Source organism: Astatotilapia calliptera, chromosome 15, assembly GCF_900246225.1.
Source record: "Astatotilapia calliptera chromosome 15, fAstCal1.2, whole genome shotgun sequence".
Classification (NCBI taxonomy): Eukaryota; Metazoa; Chordata; class Actinopteri; order Cichliformes; family Cichlidae; genus Astatotilapia; species Astatotilapia calliptera.
Window position 1 is genome coordinate 3,394,319 of NC_039316.1, and position 21,530 is coordinate 3,415,848.

The 21,530-nt window shown below is 40.8% G+C and overlaps 2 protein-coding genes across 3 annotated transcripts; both read right to left on the minus strand.

The window, feature by feature from the left end:
* Window positions 1-2,625: 2,625 nt before the first annotated feature.
* Window positions 2,626-8,337, minus strand: cipcb (CLOCK-interacting pacemaker b). Its single transcript, XM_026142450.1, has 4 exons — window positions 7,935-8,337; window positions 7,062-7,222; window positions 6,790-6,962; window positions 2,626-5,567 (listed from the first exon to the last, which is right to left on the minus strand). Exons 2-4 carry the CDS (start codon window positions 7,168-7,170, stop codon window positions 4,728-4,730), a joined length of 1,122 nt encoding a protein of 373 aa, XP_025998235.1. The 5' UTR covers window positions 7,171-7,222; window positions 7,935-8,337; the 3' UTR covers window positions 2,626-4,727.
* A 5,347-nt stretch (window positions 8,338-13,684) lies between these two features.
* LOC113007152 (vascular endothelial growth factor A-A-like) lies at window positions 13,685-20,148 on the minus strand. 2 transcript variants are annotated; one of them, XM_026143611.1, is made up of 7 exons: window positions 19,719-20,148; window positions 17,870-17,897; window positions 17,582-17,778; window positions 16,781-16,848; window positions 16,630-16,675; window positions 16,481-16,550; window positions 13,685-14,113 (listed from the first exon to the last, which is right to left on the minus strand). In XM_026143611.1, the coding sequence occupies exons 1-6, from the start codon at window positions 19,776-19,778 to the stop codon at window positions 16,527-16,529; spliced, it is 423 nt and encodes a 140-aa protein (XP_025999396.1). In that variant the 5' UTR covers window positions 19,779-20,148; the 3' UTR covers window positions 13,685-14,113; window positions 16,481-16,526. The 2 variants fall into 2 exon arrangements, with proteins under 2 accessions (XP_025999396.1, XP_025999397.1); XM_026143612.1 differs by lacking the exon at window positions 13,685-14,113 and having other exon boundaries at window positions 16,484-16,550; window positions 16,634-16,675.
* Between the last annotated feature and the right edge of the window lie 1,382 nt (window positions 20,149-21,530).

Below are 21,530 nucleotides of genomic sequence, written 5' to 3' on the forward strand. Positions count from 1 at the left end.
TCATTACATATCAAGTAAAAAGGCCACCTTTAAAAGAAGTAGGTGTAAAGCCTGAGTTCCAACTAAAATTAAAGAAACTACAGCTACCCTCTGTTCGTGTCTTATTTTTATGTCATGAAAGCAGAGATTTATTTTTAACCACTTCCTTTTTCCACACTCAGCTCTTGTGATGAGAGAGGTGTGCTGAAAGAAACGCAACACGTTTCATTGTTTCTAATCTTGTTTCCAGCTGAGATTATACAATTCAATGTTTTCCTCACTATGTGACCTCTGAGTGCTGTTTTAAATGTCAACCAAGCAGCACTACCATTCAAATGGACATGTTTAATTGTAGAAAGGAAAAAAAGAAAGAAACCACAGCAGCTTCTTTGGAAAGACATTTATTACACAAACAATGAGTCTCTAACTTAAAATGTACAAAAAAAGAGCCCTAAAGCATGTAACATCAAACCTTTTCAGTCTTAGTTTATAAGATCTTTGAATGATATAGCTGAAGTGTTTTATAACAAGTTACTTATAACAAGTCTCATGTCCTCAGAGGTTTTAAGACGTAAAACTCAAAAATTTCCCACTTTGGAAAGTATCATGAGGACTTCAACAACTTCCTCTATTTACATTTTATAAAGGAAAAAAAAAGACAGCGAGCTAGGCACATTACATTCAGTCTGCATGATCCTAAAAATATATATTTGAGCTGATATTTAAATATATTTTTGTCCATCGTTGTTGCTGGTGTACTACTGAAACTGAAACCAGCATCTTTAAAGTGACAAGGCAGACTGAAATGCACTGAGGAACCAAAGCTGCCAGTACTCAACTCAAAATCCAGTGTTACCAAACTGTACTACTCTACAAGCTGACCGTTTAACAAAGAAAAAAAACTGCAGTCACACAACATGATCAGGAACACAGCATGTGGCATACACACTAGTATCATCAGAAACATAAATAGTCCATTACATAAGCACATCTGCACAAAAAGGAACTTCATCCACACAAAGAAACCTGGACAGCGACATGATAATGGCAACGATTACGCACGAGCAGGTAGCAACAAGTACATGTAAAGAAAGCACAGAGCGTTTTTGTGCTATTTTCAGTCGAAAGTTCAGTGACCTTTTCATACGTGATTTATTCCACTGGCAGTGAACCAGCCTCAAAACAGCTAGAACTTCAGAAGAAGGCCGTCCCGACATTTTTAAGATTTTTTTCTTTCTTGTTTTTGAACTGTGCAGTGAACCGTTAAGAAAACAAACTCAAAATTTATCCTAGAATCATTTACAGCCGAGGACAAATCGGTCAAGAGTGTTTTAAACAATTTCATAAACTCGGGTAAAAGTGCGAGGTGGAAACCTGGTCCAAGGAAAAATAAAGGGAATTCTGCAAAGACAGCACCTGAAAGTACAGAAGAAAGTGAGACAGTTGTAAAATGATAGTATTTGCTGTTGGCTGAGGGGAGTTAAAAAAACAAAGAGCAAAATCGTAGCGGCCATCCTGCTGCTCGAGTATCTCAATAAGGCTTTCACCAAGAACATAGGGTAGACAAATTACTCATCTAGCATTACAAAGCCATATGAAAAGTTAGATATATAGGCTACGGCGTGGAAGAATTTAGTTTTCTTCCATTTATTAAAAAAATGAATTCATAACTGAATGGTGGGTCTGTTAACATCTACTGATTTTAGACCATATAATCCAGTCATCATATTTAGCTTGTTATTGTAGAAAAGTTTAGAATGTCACTGTGACACTGCCTCGACATCTCGTCTGTGGTTATTGCAGAAAGTCAGTGGAAACTTATATGAGCCAAATGCATCAAACAAGGCGACACATGGAGCTTATTTGAGATAAAGTGGGAGTAAATAACTGATTACAAGTCAGGAATTTCATTTAGAGCCAAAGCGACTTCGAAACAACTTATTCTCAATACAGCTGTCTCGAGTACAAAGGATCTGAAAGAGCAGACTCAAAGGTCAGGAAAATACTCCAAACTGTTGCATGCTGGACGATAAGGTCACAAACAATCGCAGAAGGATCAGAGGGAGTGGGGTGGGAAGCTGTGTTATGTATTACAAAGTCGACTTTTACAAATTGTTTTACAAGGCCATGAGCTGAAGAGTTTCAAAACTCATCTGAACTTTGTTGCAGATTATATGGAAAATATGATTTCTGAGGGTCAAGCAGTCATTTATCCAGCCACAATAACCACAGCACTCTCAGTAGGAGAGACGCTAAGCCACTAAATCTTTCCAAGATTGTTGATGCAGATGCATCTGTATCTGTGTTGCTGACAGTGAAATTGGTGCACTGCAGTAAGAAAGTGGGTGGAGTAAGTTGGATGACCTCAAAGTCTTGAGTGCAACCTAAAAGGCTGGATGTCAGATAGCGCAACCTCCCTAAACTCACATTATAAATTTGGTTTGGGAGTAGCTTAAGAAGGAAGCAAATCAAAGAATTTACTGTGTTCACTTTAGAAACTTGTAATCTGCAGCTGGCACTTCCCCCAGAGTCAAAATATTTGCGATGTTGAGAGTTGAGGACAGAAGTGTTTACATGTTTGCCTACTGATAAAACACAAGATGTAGGCTGAGAGCACTCCAAATAAGCAAATACATGACAAATGCGCAACAATACAGACGTCATGTTTTTTTGTTTTGCAGAGTACCAACAATTCATTCAAGAAAGAAACCAAACCTCTGAGTTTTTGTTTGTGTGACAGACACCTCCACGTTTTATGGTAACATTTTAAATAAACCGTATTCATGCTTAGATGGCAAGTTTAAACAGAAGGTATATAAAAGTATCCCTCTGCACTAAGAGACCATTTTAAGTCAACGCAAGCACTGTAGGAACAGAACCGTCACATCAAATATTACACAATCACATGCACAATGTACAAAAACACTTAACACTGCAGAAACTATCAGTAATAGAAAAGATGAAAATGTTATTTATTGTTATACTACATAAGTCATATGTATAGATTAGTAGTGTGCTTATGTGTTGTAATACACTTCATGTAAAAAACAAAACAAAACAAAAAAAGCTACAGTATCATAGCTGCCATTAATTTCTGTCCAGAAATTGCTTCAGAGCTACTTTTACATTTCTTAGTGCAAATGCAAAGTTATCTGACATACACTGGGTTTGGATTTTAAGGCCATGATTACAAAAGAGAAACTTAAACTTAACTGTACATTAAAAATATCTGGATTTTGAAAGGCCATTTATGCACAACGACTGGTCTTCATCAAGAGTTCTAAAAGATGGGGTTTTTATTAGTGGACTAAAAAAAAATTACAATAAAAAGTTGGAAAAAAGTAGCTCTATAAACACATGTAAACATACAGGAAAAACTCTGCTCTTGAAGGCAGTCAATATTGAAATATTAATATTACGGCCATGTGTTGTTTACACTCAAACAGGCCTTAACTACAAGTGGAAAAAGCCAAAAACAAAAACATTTACAAAGGGATGTCAGGGAAGCATTTAAATGGCCATGAAGACAGTTCACACAGGAACATCTGCCATCAACATGATGGGAAAGACAAAGTTTAACTGTCAACTGGCCACACCATAACTTTCAACTCACATTTTCCAAATTGAGCTTCAACAAAAGACACTGTGTAGGCACATGTAAGTCTGACTACGCTGACAGGCGAAGAAGCCCTGAACACATTCAGTGTGACACAAGAAACCGTCAGAGTTTTTGTTGCAACTGTAACTGCTGCATGAACTCAATTGGACTTGAATTTCACTGTCAACTTCGTGTCTGTCAAGCAACGCAAAAGACAACTACCATGAATGATGCAAGTAATTTTTGCAACAAGACATATGATCAGACTGATTTATACATAGATTCTCTTTTCAAACACCTTCTCATGTTGTATCCAGATTTAAATGACCAGTGTCAGGATTTAAATTAAGCTTTGTTGTACTACAACTACACTGAGAGAAGAAATTCTTAGAGCTTCTGAGTTTTGATTGCTAAAATTGTCACCAGCACGGACACAGCTTCAGTGGAAGAGATCTAGTCCGGCTCAGTGAGGAAGAACATTGAGCTGCGTCTGCCTCATTTGGTCCCCAACACAACAAGCCAATAGTAGTCCAGCAGTCAGCACTTGAAGTATGTGGCTGTCCAAAGCTGTCATTTTTGCAGCGTGTCCTTCGCAGACAGGCTGTTGACCCATACATTGTGTTTTTCACCTTTTTTTTTAAAGATTTCTAAAAAAAAACCCCAGAAACTACAGGCTGACAGCAAAGTGTACAATGTCCACTGAAAAATTTATAAGGGTGTTTTTGTATTTTCAATTTATAATCTTAGCACACCGACTGCTTCTTTCAATAAATATTTCCCCTCATACAGGTGCACAACACATGTGCACGTTGGTGGCCAGCTGGCCGCCTCCTATAATGTTACAATGAGTGCGACTCTTAAATGAGAGACAATAAAAAGTCAACACCAACTTTTTTTTTTAGGTTAGCTTGGTGTGTCAGGGCCCTAAGGCAGCCGGCAGCCTAAATGTAGGCCACAGCATGCTGCCTATCTGAGAGTCCGGGGGGTGGGTGTGTATTGTGGGGCACGCATTACTTTCAGTCCATCTGTCTCTGTATGCAACCAACCACCAATCCTTGTCTTCCTTCCCATCTCAAGTCTATAGGATTACTATGAAGGCCTAGTTCAGGTCTAATCTGCTTTTAAACTGGACTGAACAGATCGCTCTTTCTCATTCTCTGTCTTCTTCCAAAAGAGTGGCCTGCAGTTTAACACAGATGCTGGTGTCTCCGCTCCGCAGAGCCTGAAGAAAGAGGTCTGTTTGTTTTTTCAGCCGGTCTATGTCGTTCTGCGTGCGCTGGTTCTGCTTGAGGAGCTCCTTGGTACGGAGTGTGATGTCTAGCAGGCCAGATTTGCTCAGGATGTTGTAAGTGTTGCAGAAGCGCTTCCTTCTTGTGTCAGCATCACCGTCACTGTCGTTACCTTCACTCAGTGAGACGACCGCTGGGGAAACAGGGAGTGTAAAGTTTTTGGATCCAGTAGCATGACTGAAAGACAGCAAAGTCGTACAGTCTGCCTGGCTGACAGCCGATGAAGGCCTCTCCCTCACAGGAGTGGTGTTGGTTTCTCCTGTTAAGAGACATGATCTGCTCTGGAGCAAAGGAGACATTGTGGTGGGGGTTGCAGGAAGACCAGGAGTGGTTGGGCCAGAGTTACCAGCACTATTACATAAACTTCTCTGTGGCTTCTCTCGCTGACAGTGTTCCCGAGTGATGGAGGTCAAAGTACTACATTTCTCTGACCCTGAAGAAGAAGAGGAGGAGTAAGTTGAGGGGGCAGTTCCTCTTCCTGAGGAGCTAGAGCTGTCCCCGGGATGTGGGGCAATCTTTGGGTAGGATTTTAGGATTGGAAAATACTTCTTAGGGCGTCTGTGTTTAGAGTTGGCCTCTTTGGTGCCTGAGGAAGCTTGACGAGAAACCACAGGCTGGATAAAGACCACCTGAGGCTGCTGAACCACCTCCACAGTTGGACTAAACCCCCAGGGCTTCAGAGCAGGAGGATTCTCTCCAGGCTGCAAACAACAAGAGGGATATTGAAAGCTCTGAAAATCAGGTCAGCATCACAGCTCATACAGTTCCTCAAGGAGCTCCTGGGTGCTCACATAGCAACCAGTTGTTGTGTGATCATCTCATTTCTTTCTGAAGAGTACCCACACAGTACAAGTCTACATACCACACTTTAACCCAAAAAGGACATATTTATGAGACAGCTGTCATTCTCCACTTGCCATCACTAGCAGAATCTCCAGTCTTCAGTGGGTTTAAGCAGTTTTCACACACAACCTTGGGACAATGTTGGAAGAATCAGGTCAAAACATCATCCTAAGTTACCCTTTCTCATACAACACATACAGACCCAAGTCCATTTCAGATGTGCTCTCATTACAGGAAATACAATGATACAGTGTTATAGGTGTAGGCGCCGGAGCTAATACACATGACACCCACTCGCTGAGGTTACACCATGCAAATACCTGTGCACAATCAAGCATCACACAGTGCTCTACTAGGTTACCAATCATTTAATGTTTGACCTGACCACTTCTGACTTTGTGTTCTCACATGTGTCCCCGTCTGCTAATGTCTAGAAAAGCTCAAAGCTACAGAACATGTGTGAAAATGGTTTTAGAAACCACAGAATTACAGTTAGCAAATAAGGTTTTCGTTTCGCTTTTCTCAGTAGCTCCCCCATATTCTCTGTCACACATTTTCACACATCCAGTTACTTGCCATCTCTGGGGGCACTGAAATAAATCTTTTGCACACAAATATCGCTAAATCAACTTCCTTGTCAATATAGATGGCCTGGCCCACCAATTTCTGACTTTAATGTCAGGCCCTGACATGTGGCTCATTCCTTAGGAGAAAAACAAGTGTGACCCAATCAGTGCACCCGAATTTATTATTTCTGCTAAAATAAACTGGAAAAACAAGGCAAAAAAAATAAGCTTGAGATGCACACAGTTACATTTTATGAAGACAAATCCTTGAAAGCTGTACTTTATCAAAACACCATGTTGGTATCACCGAAACACAATTAAGAGCAACACCACTATTCCTAATGAAATTCTTCAGATGCCATAAGAAAAAAAAGGCATAATTAAGACAACGTAGTTCTTGGTTTGATACTGTGAATGGAATTCAAGAGATTATTTATTTTGGGGGTTTTTTGTTTGGGGTTTTTTTTCTCGTTGGAATATTGTGGTTTTATAATGAAGTCTTTCCCCAAATTACCTGCTTGAGCAGGACATTGTTCATGATGATCATGGGAGAGAGCCCACCCACCACTGCAAGTCCAGAAGGGTGGGTCCCTGAGCCAGTGGTCCGTGGTCCCTGCTGTACAACAGGGTGTGGTGAATCCTCAGAATCTGTGGTGTCCATCGTGCTCATGTGCTCTGAGCTCGCATCTATAGATCAGATGAAAGGGGTTAATTGGGGTTCAATTCAAATTAAATGTCATCTTCAGAAACACTTCAATATTTTGATATGAAGGAGTGTAACTAAACCTGAAAAGCCAGAGTCTCTCTCTGAATCAGCTTGGGAGCGTCCAGGCTTCATGATGACAGGAAGGTTTCCTGCCCTGGTGTGATTCTCTGCCTTCCTCTTTGTGGTCATCGCTCTTCCCGCAGCACTGACAAGGTCCAGCTCTCCGGAAGCTTTCACAAAACTACATCAGCACATCAAAGGCGAAAGCTGAGACAACACTAAGTAGGCCCTCTTTACATAGCAATGGCAGGACATAAAGTTGTAAAGTCAGAAATAGACACTGTTGGTCATCTTTTTAGCTGACGCGACCAGTTACATAGACATAAAGTTTTTTAAGACTGTAATAAACAACTCCCTCTTCTTGGTGTGGGTGCTTTAGATTCATTTGACCTCATTAAACAATTCCAGCTGAATTTATAAGAACACAAACCCACAATATTAGCCATTGGGTCATCTTTTATTTATATTTCACCCAAAACGTGTGTGATTAACGTAACTAAATGGAAATACAAGAAAACTTCGCCTGCATAAAATATAAATGTCAAATTATTCAGCTGTACCCAATCTACATAGATAAATACAGTCACTAAATAAAGCTATTACAGTGCATGCGATGAAGGGTAGTTCTTTGGGATAAATAACTACCGTTTAAAGTAACTTACAATAAGACAAAGAACACTTGTGAAACGCAAAATAGACGACCTCATTATTACAGTCAGGATTAGCTACGTTAAGCTAACCAACTAGCTAACCATTGTTTACGCTAACCAAAGGTTGATAGCCAAGCTAACGTCAGAGCGTCAACTCGCACTAGTACTATACTGTCACTATTAGTAGTGACAGTATACACACACAAAAAACCGCAAAACGTTTAAAACTTCGAATACACCTACTTCGTCCTTGGTGCTGCTTAAACGTCGTAGTCCTTAAAGCCGACGTATACGACCGTATATCCGGGTAGAGGCTATAGCTGCAACTCAACAACTTCTCTTCGGTGGGGTCGCTGGTGCTGCTGCCCAGATACGTTGACTAGAACTCGCTGGTCCACGGTACCGTACACGAGACAGACCGCCCCTCCCTGCCCTGTCTGCTCGGTCACATGTGGAGCACGGTGGCAGCCGCCTATAGCAGATAGGTTTAATTATCCCCTTTGAGGTTCAAAGTCAAAAGCTGGTAACCGATGGTGGATGAGTTTCTGGTCACCTCATATAGCAGCCATTGTTCAAATACGTCGAAATGCAAAGGACGGTATATTCGTTAGAGCCACTGTGCCATATTTGGTAGTTAAAGGCGTGCCCTTGTCTGGAGTGTCAGCCACGTCACGTTCTCTTAGCTACAGTGCCCGCCCACCTAGACTTCTCCTGCCTCTGATTGGACAGTGGCGCCAGCAGCTGAAAAACGTGACCGCTGCCAAATGTGTGGCAAGTTAAAGGACATTGTGTTCGCTGTGCAGTTAGAGGTGTACTGTACAGCGTAGGCATCTCAAATGCACCGTTGGGGAATCCAGTGACGTGAGAGTGATCTGTTAGGCTATATTACATAATATCGTGGCTGGCCTGCAGCTAACCCAAGGAGCTCAAGTCTCCTCTGCAGCATGTCTGAAGAAATAAACAAAAGACGAGAACCTCGGAACGAACTAGAGGCCTCAAGTGTGCCGTATATGAGTAGACAAAGCCACACAATCTCATAAGAGAAGGAAAATGCTCATGTGTAAACATTTAAAATAATCAGTACCTATTTCGTTTAAAATAATTTAATAGAAAAACATGTAAAACAACAGCCAAAAACAAAACGTGGTTTATTCTTGCGTACAATTGTGACCAAAAGGATAACATGAAAAGTTAAAACTACTTTTATAATCTTAATTTGAATACAATTTGTGTAGAGTAATGGCTATAAGGTGCTTGTTTGCATTGCACGTGACCCCAGAAAGAAAAGGGGGCAGTCAAGCTGAAGAATGAATCCTATGAAACTTGGTATAGCTTAGGAGGCAGCGGAGACTTGGGAGGGAGCTGACAAGTACCAGCAAGCCAAGCAGAGTACATTCATGGGAGTGGCTGAAGAAAAACCCGGGTGTGGAAGGAGTTCAGTGAGACCATGGAGCTGGATTTTCATTCAGAGGACAAAGAGGCTTCCCATGTACATTGTATACTGTGCTGCTGACTACACATGGCATCATCCAGACATTGCTCAAGTGTTGTCCATCATATTTGACAACCACCAGTCTTTAGGCCTGTGTAGCTGGGGACTTATTCACTTGGTCCCATATCGTCACCATGGTTGTCACAAAGTGGCGGATAAGATATTGCCACGGTCACATGTCTTCAATACCTCAATAGCCAGGTCATGGAGTACTTCGAAGATCTCCTCAATTCAACTGACACACCTGCAGTGGAAGCTGAGACTGAGGACAAAGAGGACAACTTCCCACGTCCCTGTGGCTGAGGTCACTGACATAGTTAAACAACTCCTTAATGGCAGGGTTTCCAGGGTGGATGAGATTCACCCTGAGTTTCTCAAGGCTGTAAATATTGTGGAGTTGTTGACATTAGGTGGACGTCAGGAGCCGTCACACTGAACTAGCAGATTGGGGTGGTGGTTCTTGCAGACGTTCTTCTCATTACGAAAGGGGGCTGGTACATGTGTTCCAACCTTTGGGGATCACCCTTCTTAGCTTTGCTTGGAAGGAGGAAGGAGGAAAGATGTGGTTTTTGTTCTTGTCGTGGAATACTGGACCAGCTCTTTGTCCTCTGAAGGATATTCAAAGGTGCGTGGGAGTTTGCTCAGTCTACATGTGGTAGACTTGGGGAAGGGATTCAGCTGCATCCCCCTGCATGTTCTGTAAAGAGTATGGGGTACCAGGAATGATTTTATATATTCTGGTTATCTGTTCCATGTATAACTCTGGTGAGAGCTTGGGTCACATTACCAGTCATGAGTCAGAGTTTTTCTCTGTGGATGTGGGACTGCACAACACTGGCTGCCATTTGACACCATTTCTGTTTATGGACAGAATTTCAATGTACGGCCAAGGCATGGAAGGTGTTGTCAGAATGTCATATCTGCTTTTTGCAGATGATGTGATTCTGTTGGCTTAAATGTGCAGAAACCTTCAGCTCACACGGAGGCAGGTTGCAGCCAAATGTGAAGCAGCTGGGAGGAGAATTAGATCCAGAAAAGGGTTGAGTGCTCACTCCAGGTGATGTCCTGTTAGTCCTATGTTAACATGTTTTAATAACTTTTCGTTTGGGGACTTGTGACACTGAATGTGACACTACACATTCTGTTTCAATATTTGCTTAAAATGCATTTAAACATAATTCAGAAACATTTTTGAAACTTCTAAATTTTTGTTTGTTTGTTTTTTGTTGTTGTTGTTGTTTGTTTGGTTTTTTTTGGGGGGGGGGGGCATAAAGAGAGTAATACATGGTACTTATGTCTCATCTATGAATTCAGAATTCAGTGATGACTGATTCAATTCATTAAATGCTTGCTCCTTGTCTAGTGAGCTTGATAATCCACATTTGTGAAATACTATATAAGGAAGCGTTGCTTTCAACCACACTCTTATCTCACATGAACCTGAAAGGCCCTGTATGCAATACAAATAAGTGAATAACAGTACGGTGGCATGGTGGTTAGCACTGTTGCCGCACAGCAAGGAGGTCCTGAGTTCAATTCCGCCATCAGGCCGGGGTCTTTCTGTGTGGAGTTTGCATGTTCTCCCCGTGTTTGCGTGGGTTCCCTCTGGGTACTCTAGCTTCCTCCCACCGTCCAAAGACATGCACTTAGTAGGGATAGGTTAATTGATTAATGCAAATTGCCCATAGGTGTGAATGGTTGTCTTTCTGTGTGTGTTAGCTCTGTGACAGACTGGCAACCTGTGCAGGGTGTACCCTGCCTCTTGCCCTAGGACAGCTGGGATAGGCTCCAGTGCCCCCCGCGACCCTGAGAAGGATAAGCGAATGGATGGACAGTACTCGCCTGTTCTTTGCACACTGTTTTCTGCAGATAAAGGTCTTATAGTGTCCTCACATTACAGACCCTAATCGTCTGCAAATCTAGATAACAGAGAGGGGGTTTAGGTTTTTTTTTTAAGAATTGGAGTGGGTTTTATTTCATGACCTTACTATGTTTCACAGTAAACCACCATTCGTGTATTCGGTGTTCATGGCAAAAAAACAAAAATACTGCATGTAAAGAATTATCCTAAGTTTGCTGACTCTTTGTTAAATTATGCAATAGTTTTCTTGTGATTCTTAGCCATTTTGTGCATTTTCTGTCCCTGCATGGTTGATTTTGGTCAGAGAATAACTCGAAAATCAGTACTTTAAAAAAATGACTACGTGCTAATGTACTAATACATTCTACACTAACCGGAAACAACATTAAAACCACCAGGTGAAGAAGACATGAAAAGTAGCTAATACTGATTGTCTTATTTTAGTGGAAACTTGGAGTATTGGACTTTTCCAGGAACCACTTAGGTACATGGCAATCACATGCCTCGCAGTTTCACTCCAAAAACATAATTTTCATGGGATTGGTTCAAGAAATGCACACAAAAAATATTATAAAAGATACGAAGAATTTCCCCCATGTTTAAACTCTTTAGATCCAATCTTGTGGAATACCTACCAGATGGACTGATCAAGCCTGTGTCACTGAAGTCCCACCGTGCAACCCAGAGATTCGTGGATCCCTGGGAAGCATCAGTCGGACCTACACATTACAATTTCGTGCCTGAAAACTGGGGACCGGAAAAGACTTCTATCCTATTATTTAAGTGATGAAACTCACAGGCATGTTGCAGTGAGCATTTACCAGTCAGTCAGGCACAGCAGTAATTTCGTCTTTGACAGCCTAATACAACTTCCTAAATTGCCTAGAGGTGCAGCATGCACACACAGACGTGTGCAATATTTCTTTTTTAAACATGCAATACACTATACGAAAAGAAAACAAGCATCATTTTTGATTTTTTGGTTTGCCTAGCTTCTCCAACACATGAATTATGTCTTTTTCATCCCAGCAAATATGTTTTATTTTATATTCCCTGAAATCTTAGCCTGATGATGTTACTGTCAGTTATTGTTAAATTTACAAAACAATTCACGATACAGAATGTTTTTTAAACAAGCGATTTATTCAATTTTTTATTCTGAGCAAACAACAAGTTAATTTTCATACAAACACTTCATCCAACAGCCAAACTGTGTGTTTGTGTGCGTTCATTCAGCATGGGTTAGTCTGTTGGCCAGTGTGTTTGTTTGTGTCTGACATTATATATACTATGTGGAACTTTCTGAATCTGTTCCTCAAAACTGTTCCTAAAACCTGATGCTGGGGACTTTTCCTCGCTCTCACTCTGGGTAAGTTCACTGTCCTCACTGAGAGAATAACCCTAACTGTCCAATCACAGTTCTTGTGCCCAGTGACAGCACTGACAGGAACTCCCCTCTTTTCACTCTCTGTGCAGAGCAGTTTATACACCACTCTGCATTTAATCCTTATTTATTCAAATCTGTCTGTCTTCCAGAATGTGTCTTTCGTCCCCTCCCCTCCCCTCCAGCAGGTCACCCCTACCTGAGTCTGGTTCTCCTTTTAAAATGGAGTTTTTCCTTCCCACTGTCTCCAAGCGCTTGCTCATAAAGATTCGTCTGATGTTTGGGATTTTCTCTATTTTTTGTAGGGTCTTTACCTCACAATATAAAGCATGTTGAAGTGGCTGCTGTTGTGATTTGGTGTTATATAAGTAAAACTGAATTGATCCGAAGTTAGTATAAGTTCATATTAGTGGTTGGTTTGACTATGTATACACACCACCACCCAGTGCTCTCGAAACATTAACACAGAGGTTCTCATGAGGACTCTAGTTCCTGTTCCAACACGCCTGATTCAAAAGATCACCTGGGTATTATATGCTGTAACAGCTTGTTAGCAAGACAATCATCGGATCAATGGTAGCAGGGTGGCGCCTAAAGCAATCAGTTTCCATAACAACAGAACCTCTGCTTTAGTTTTTGCCCCAAGAAAAGTGATCTAACTGCATAATGTTTCCCTGAGGTAAGAAACCCCTAAAAAAATGCTGTTTTAGGAAACTAATTATATCAAAATCTATTTACAAACAACCAAATATACTTCTTTATATATTTGTGTACATGCTCATAGGTTTTAATTTAAACTTGTAAAAATAATATTAGTCTTGGCAGTAGCTGGCACCACATCCAATGTGGATTTTGTTCCTGACAAGAGTGCTTCGCCACCAGGTCAAAGGTCAGTCCCTCATCTCCTCCTCATTTTACTGAACAATAGGTTGCCTTCAGTCATTAAATTAAATGGACACTGCAATAACCCAAAAAATTCTGGTTTGTTGTTTGAGGTTAACACCACGCCACAGAGGGATAAACATGCGACCTATCCAGAGTGTTCCCCACCTTTCCTCCTATCACCGCTGGGATAGACTCCGATCAGAAAAAGATCATTTTCCATGATAAAAACATGATATAGGATTAAAATAATAATAATAATAATGACTTGGCTGGGGGGGGGGGTTCTCACTTTTTATATATTTATTTTTATTTTTAGTCATTGTGAACAAAATAGATACATATATAAATATTCTTTTATATACAAATGGCACAAAAATGCAGACAGCAGAATAAAAATCACAAAGACACCACATGCCATTAATCTGACAAGTTAATAAACACTTAAGGGATGGATTTAGGCTTTAAACCTGGTTGAAAAGCTCAAAGCATTCCAGCCATTATCTCTGATCCTATTCTGTATGTGTTCTGTATACTGTGTCTGTTTTGAAAACGTAACACAGCAGCAAGCTTAAAGTGAAAAGATAAATAGATGAAAACGGAAAAATGGAGGCCATGGCCAAAGGAACTGTACACATCCAGGGTTAGGGTTGCTTTGGTGATTACTCAGCAAAAAAACCCAAAACAAAACAGTATATAAGTTATAAAATATATGGGAATGGATGGAGATATGTGATGTTCACCACTCCATATTCACCAGGTGCAAATCAGCGAAGAGTGATCTTCTTGTCTGGAACTGGCACCTAAAAAGACAGAAACATATGAATGAAGGGGTTAAATTATTATTTTAAATAAAGATGTTCCGAATTGCTTGTGTCCAATCCCGCTCTATCTATAAAACTCTGGACGTTATAGTCAATATGAGACTGGAGAGTATAAAAAGCTTCCTCAGATGACAAAATGGAAGGTTTTCACCTTGTTTTGTGTCCACTTGTGAAGAAAAATAGTCCTGAAGTTTTACAGGTGTTTAGTTAACATTAAAAAGCAGAAACCACCCAAACACTGCATCCAATGCTTGCCCCTTTCAAGATAACTTGAGCATATGTAGAGCCATTCCCTCCTATATAGTTAGATGTCTATGAGGTTGAGTGTTTTTTTTAATGTCACATCCCAAACTAATCCTCAAATTTCAAATGGGATTTGAATGCTATGATACCCACTGATGTGCTAAATTCAATCTCAGCCCTGCACATCACCACTAAGTTGGCAGTTCTGATATTTTACGATTGATTACAAAACAAGCCGACAGCGCCTGCGAGGTCAGACAGCGCCACGGTCTAAAGTGAAGTTTCTTAGAAATTAAAGGTAAATCATCCTCCTGGACAAACAAAGTCAACACTCAAACGTTCGCTAAACGTTCACATGACGACATCAAAGAGAATATTTATGTCCCTCAAGTTGCAAATATAGTTCAGCCTTCTGAATCTGATGGAAAAAATTAAAGCTGTGCTGCAACTGTGTGGTCCCCGGACCACTAAACAGTGGGTTGCGAGACAGCAGCTCTCCAGGCCTGAGTTACGGCGTACAAATCATGACCAGAACAGGCAGAACACCGAGACCACACGTGTTCCTCGGCTGCTTTTGTTTGAAAAACCTGCAGACCACCACCAAGCAGACAAACTGAAGTCCAAAGGGTGGTTTAGTAGGGGAATTTTGGTAATGGTAAGACCAGGAAACCACAACTTCAAACTTAAAAAACCCCGAAACAACCTAAGTTATTTTCAAGCCAGTACTTAAAAGACCCAACTCAGTCACTGCAGATCCTACTGGCTCTGATGATATGATCACCGTGCTCAGCTGAAGCTAGTATCAAGTTTAAAAACTCATATCCTCTTGAGGCTTCTAAATTGAAATTCCCTTCTTGTGTTACCACAGTTCAGACAGTGACAAAATGAATTTCTCCTTTACTAAGGAGGCTGTGACTTTGGAAGACATCCAAGTGATTCACCCAGCGGAGACTGCTCAGACTACATTTGCACACCTCACCTCTTATGTTAGTTTCACCCAATGCAATTTTGCCCTAAAAAGAAAAAAAAAAAGACTGTGGATTTCATCTTTCACTGCATGAATTTATTTGATAATAAGAGTTCCTTTCAGGAGGTGATGAAAAGACGAGCCTATTATGGGAGCGATTTCTGCGTGCAACAGTTGCAGAGAGCTACTTAGTGGCATCGTTTCTTTTGTTTACCTGCAGTACAGACACAGACTTCTTTCCAAATCTCACACCGGCCATTAGCAACCAAGGTTTTCTGTTATAAATTTGAAGCATCAAGCTCATGTTCGGAGGCACATTTTTGAAAAATCTGAATGTATGAGGAGGCCATTATGCAGAGCAACTTCATAAGGTGCCACCTGATGCTGTTGGTTACAATGTACCCATTTCACTCTTTGAGGCAAAGTTGTAATTGTGCATTAATTTACTGCTCATTACATAATAATTCCCCTTGTAAAAAAAATCAATAATAAAAGAAAAAAAGCACATTAGAGAGAGAGAGAGCTGGTAGTGTCTCTGATCTGTCTGTAAAATGATGGCTCTGCTGTTGCTCTGGGACTGAACTGCTTGGATTTATTGAAATCCTGATAAATAAAATGTATCTTCCCCTGCGCAGAGGTTAGATTTGAACATGTTGTCAGATGCGATTTCAAAGTCAGAGTGGAACCGTTATCCCCAAATGCCAGAAAAAAAACAAAAACCTATGAGTTAGTGCAAACATAGTGAAGAGTTGTGCGCTCAGAGGCTCGGCTGCCTGCTGTAACTAAGAATGTAGATATAGAAGCCTCGGCGCTTCCTCATGCATGATATTTTTTTCTCTCCGATAAAAGATTTTTAAACTTAACCTTCAGACTATCAGTAACCCTGGACTATTGCAAATACTTCGCGACCTTACAGAAGCACAGACTCATCAGAAGTACTTGTTGAATTTATCCAGGGTCATCAAAGGGAAGAGCAACACAGCAGCACCCAGACTATTATGATATTGCTTAGCTTTGCTGCCCTTGGTGGTCTGGCAAAGGGGAGGAAACACTGATGAATGTAGCTGTAAATGCCCAAACATCATTTAAAAAGAAAAGTGTGTGTGAGTGCCACAGGGGAGCAATCAGTCTCTTACTTTCTACAGCCATTTCTTGGTATGTTTCCTCCTCCGAGGTCTGCTCTCAGTGGACTTGCTGCTGCTGCTGCTGCAGGAGAAAGACATCAGAAATATTGATGTTTTCAACTCTGATAGACAAAACACTCATTACTCACTGTGTTACTTACTGACTTAATTACTGATCTTTCATAGTACGGAAGATTCTCAGGGTCTCTAAGAGAAGAAACAAACCACAGACACATTTAGAAGTCAGCTGTGGCATAACTAATAATCTTGGATCTAGTGTTTAATAGAAAGATGAGGTTTTCAGTAAAGGACCTGCATTGACACTGCTGATGTTCTAGAAATGTGAGCTCCACGGGCTGTTCTTGGGAAGAAATCTTCAGCTGAGAAAATAAAAAAGAAGAAGCTGAAACTCTACATGAAGGTAAACACTGAATCTAAACAGAAAATATTTCTCCAATACTGGCTTCACTTCATTGGATTCCCATTAAATCTGGAATCAAATTTAAACTCTTTCTCAAGGTCTTGAATAATATCACTCTCACACTGCTGGCTTACTTAAGGTTTCTAGGGTATTTAAAGTAGAATGGGACGCAGAGCCTTCAGCTTTCAGGCCACTCTGTAGAACCAGTTTGGAGGCAGGAGACAAACACCCTCTCTATTTTTAATATTAAGCTTAAAACTTTCCTTTTTGATAAACCTTATAGTTTGGGCTGGATCAGGTGATCCTTAACCCTCCCTTAGTTATGTTGCAATAGGTCTAATCAGCTGGGGCTTCCCATGATTCAGTTTTTCTTTGTCACTCACCTTTTTTGACTATTATACACTGCTCTGCATATCATCATTACTTGTTTTTAATCTCTGACTCTCTGCTACATGGTCACACAACCGATCACAGCAGATGGCTAACCCTCCCTGAGCCTGGTTTGGCAGAGGTTTCTTTCTGTTAAAAGGGATTTTTTCCCTCCCACTGTCACCAATTGTTTGCTCACAGGGGGTCGTCTGAATGTTGGGGTTTTCTTGCTAATATTGTCGGGTCTTTTTCTAACAATAAAGTGCTTTGAGGCGACTGTTGTGTTACATAAATACAATTGATGTGAACAGAACTTGATTCACCTGCAGAGTGGCGTTGCGTTCGAGGGTAGGAAGGCACTTGAATTCCTCACCCGAACAGTAACCAGAGCATCGGCGAACCACCACACAATGAGGTATGTAGTTGTTCTCCACCGACTGGGGGTACTCATCGTACACATACACCAGCTGGTCCATGACCTGACACGAGCACTTTGCCATCACCTCAGACAACTGAATTACTACATAAGAGGTTGGATCTTAATCTTTAAGTCATTTGCAGCAGGTAGGAGAGCCTTTTCAGTGGGCCATGATAAAGGGCATCACTCTTACCTGTATTGGGACCCCCTTCATCTGATATCTGCAAATAATAAAAATAATTCAATTTGTTTGTTTTGTTTTTTTAAAAAGAGCCAAACATTGTTGGAGATAATACAGGACCAGCAAATAGCCAGGAGCCTAGAAGTTGGTAGATCAATACAGACACTGATAACACCTATAATAATACCTATACCATCTATCTATCTATGAATGTCAGTATGTAGCCCACTGAATTGTGTTAAATTAAAACATCTTGGGGGGGGGGGGGAACCAGGCATGGTGGAAATGGTTTTCATTGCAGCTACGGAGCACCCTCTGGTGTAAAAATAAAACTAGTGCAGGCACATTGATGAGATAATAAAAAAGGATGACGCAATATGGTGTGAGGAGCGCACTGCTGTGCGGCTGAAAAGCGGCAGGGGAAAAAAAGCTGTAAAATGAGCCAGCAAACAACAGCAGTGCTTCTGATTTCTCAATTGGTTTATTATCACGCGGTCAAAAAGCCTTGAAAACATGCAAAGAATAACAGTGAAGAATAGCTGCTGAGAATAGCTGAGCATTCTCTCATGGGACTGTTACACACTAACCACAGCCAAAGTAAAAGCGATGCTGAAAAAGTGAAAAGTAAAATGTGACACAGCATGAATTTTCTGAAGTTCTCACAGCCCGGCCTGCAGACTCAGGACTGGCAAAGTTCCCGATTTTTTTGAACCACAAATTGGGGCGTGCACAGTTGATCTTGGCTCTCTTCTGCCTTTTGAATGTAAGAGATCTCTTTCTCTTTTTTAAAATTCTCTCTTGGCCTCATAACCCTGCGAACACGGATGGGAACGGAGGCTTCCTAATCTCACACACAGACACTGCTTCTATAGCTCAGGCAGTATAAAAGAGCATAATTTAACGAGTTGGCTTCTGCCAAGAGTTGTTAAATGTGCCGCAGCATCCACCAGTTGGACCAGCTGCATACAACAGCTGTATTCAGCCATGACGTGCTGTGAACAACACAGTGCATTGATTAAGTTTGTAATTTATGAGGAAAGGAAGGGGGGCAGATTCATAAATGGCCTCCGGTCAGACTAAATCTGTGACCCATAGTGGAAATTCATAATAATGGTACTAACCAGTGGTTCTGTCTCACGCAGTCTGCATAGCACAAAGGAGATCTTCGTTAGTCTAATGCAATATTTTTGAAGGTGACTCTAAAGTCTTCTTCAACTCACATATCCCAGAAGCTTTTGGGAATGGATACTAAAACTATTCTGCAGTGTGTTAAAAAAACCCAACAAACCCTACACCTTATCACTGTAACCGATACTCGTTGTACGCTTAGCGCCCTGCTGGGTGATACTAAATGTGCCTGTGTGGCCTCGGGTATGAAGCTGCACACCAAGAAGAAGCGCCCAAGGGAAAATCACGCAGAAAATGTCACGATCTCCCTCATAACAGCCAGGAAACATGCAAATCGCATGCAAAATTACAGCTTGTGAGCGCGGTTTCAGCCACATTACAGCCTCTAGCTGAGCTCTGGGGCCCGTTAAATCTCTGTGTGCATGAGCAACACACATCTGACGCTATAGTTACGTCTACACAGATTATTGGTAACCCACTATGAATGCAGATAGCGCATTCACTGTGGGGGTACAGCTGTTTTATGCTGTCACGCGTGGAATCAAGTGAAAAGTCGGGGAAAAGGACAAGGTTAATTCTCTTTAACTTCACTAAACTCCAGCCAGAGAGATTCAGTCTTAAGTTTAGCCCGCTTTAACTTTGATAAGTAATGCAGTGATGGGTCTTAAACCCTTACCTTAAAAGGAAAATGAAAAGAAAAAAAAAGAGAAAATCCAATTGGTGGTGGAGTTACCTGCGCAGGTACCCGCTGAAGGACCAGCAGAAGCAGCAGGATTCCGAGGAAAGTTTGCATGCTGCTGCTGCCGGGAATGAGTTCCTGCTATCCCTTAGTCGGCCAGAAAGAAATGAAAATGTTGAAGGGAGAGCGGAGAAGCGGCTGGAGCTTTTATAACGAGCACAGTCCCGCTGGGCGAGGAAGGCTGCGATGAAAAGCGCGCGCCAGCATGGCTGAATGTATACTATATACGCTTACCATTAACCGGTGACTGTTGCAGAAAAGAATTCAAGGGAAGTGGTGATGTAAAATCAGTCCGTCCTGTCGCTCACGTACACCAACACCAGTCCCTGGGGAAATGATCCTAATGAAGCCTCGTGACTGTCTAAACCTGAGCTTAACGTTTCAGAAGTCAGTCGAATACATTTATACAAGTTTCCAACCTTCTCTCATTTCTTTATATTTTGTTCCAAACTTTTTTCTCCATTCTGGCTGCTTTTTCACTCGTTTTCAGTCCAGTTCTTGCACCTGACCATTTTCAGTGGAAAGTTTTGGTTGTTTGTTAAACCACTTAACGCTGACCTGTGAATCATTAAACCATAAAAAATAAAAAAAAAAACAACTTGATAAAGAACCAGCTTTAAATTGTATCCTTAGGCTCTTTCGTATTTATTGTATAAATATTTCTAGTTTCTTTTAGAAATCCATTAATTCTCTTTCGCTTATCCTTTGCTTTCATAATTAAATAACATATGCTTGTGTATTTTGATGTAGGCTGTCGCAGGGCTAGAGGCGGGGTGCACCTAAATTGCATAAACTCCGTTTCTGTTTTATATTTTTCATTGTATGTTTGCACATGTTTTAATAAAATCACTGCATCCATTACCTTTTTGAGGAGCAACATCTAAACAAATGAGGGGTGACTCAACTTTTGCATAGTATTGTACATACAAAAATAATAATCATCTTATGCAATTTATCAGCCTACATCAGAACACACAAGCATATTTTATTTAATTATGAAAGCAAATAAAAGTCAGTGAAGTGTCATCTGTAAATTATGATAAATTCTTCAGATATCCCAAAGCTGTTTCAGCTGCTGACCACAACAAATATTGAAGTTAATCACCCAAAGTTCATAGCATCATATAAGCAGCGCTTTATATGCTGTGTTTAATAAAATAAAATAAAAATACATGTCAGAATCAGAAACTTTATTGTCATTGTCACGAGAACAACGAAATTAAGAATGGTCCCCGATCACAGCATGTGCTGTGTCAACAGATTTTTTTTATGTTACTAGGCAGCCATCAATAACAACAGAGGAATACACTCAGTCATGTCAGCGGTTCAATGAAATTTACAGATTTCAATGAAAATCTACAGAAGTTCAAACCTTGCTTCAGAATGAGGAAGGAAAGTGAATGAGTCAGTTGCTGATGCTAGACTGGTTCTGGTGAGTATTTGAAAAACTGATGATATTTTTTTGATTTTCCCACACAACCAAATCTAGGGTTTACAGAGAATGAGGCGAAAATAAAAAAAAATACAGCATTTGTTTTCTGAGTGAAAGGTCTTGTCGAGCTCTGAGGGGAATTAACAGTGTTTGAGCTGTTAGAAAGCTAACAGTAACTCAAATAACCACTTCTTGCCATCTGCATACAAGGAGAAGAGCATATCTGAATGCACAGCACGTTGAGCTTTGAAGCAGACGAGCTACAGCAGCAGAAGACCAATACAAGCTAAGAACAGGAAAGGCTCAACAAAATTAGGCCAAAAAAGCCTGGGCATTGATTGCGTGATCCGTTTCTGCTGCAACATTTTGATGGC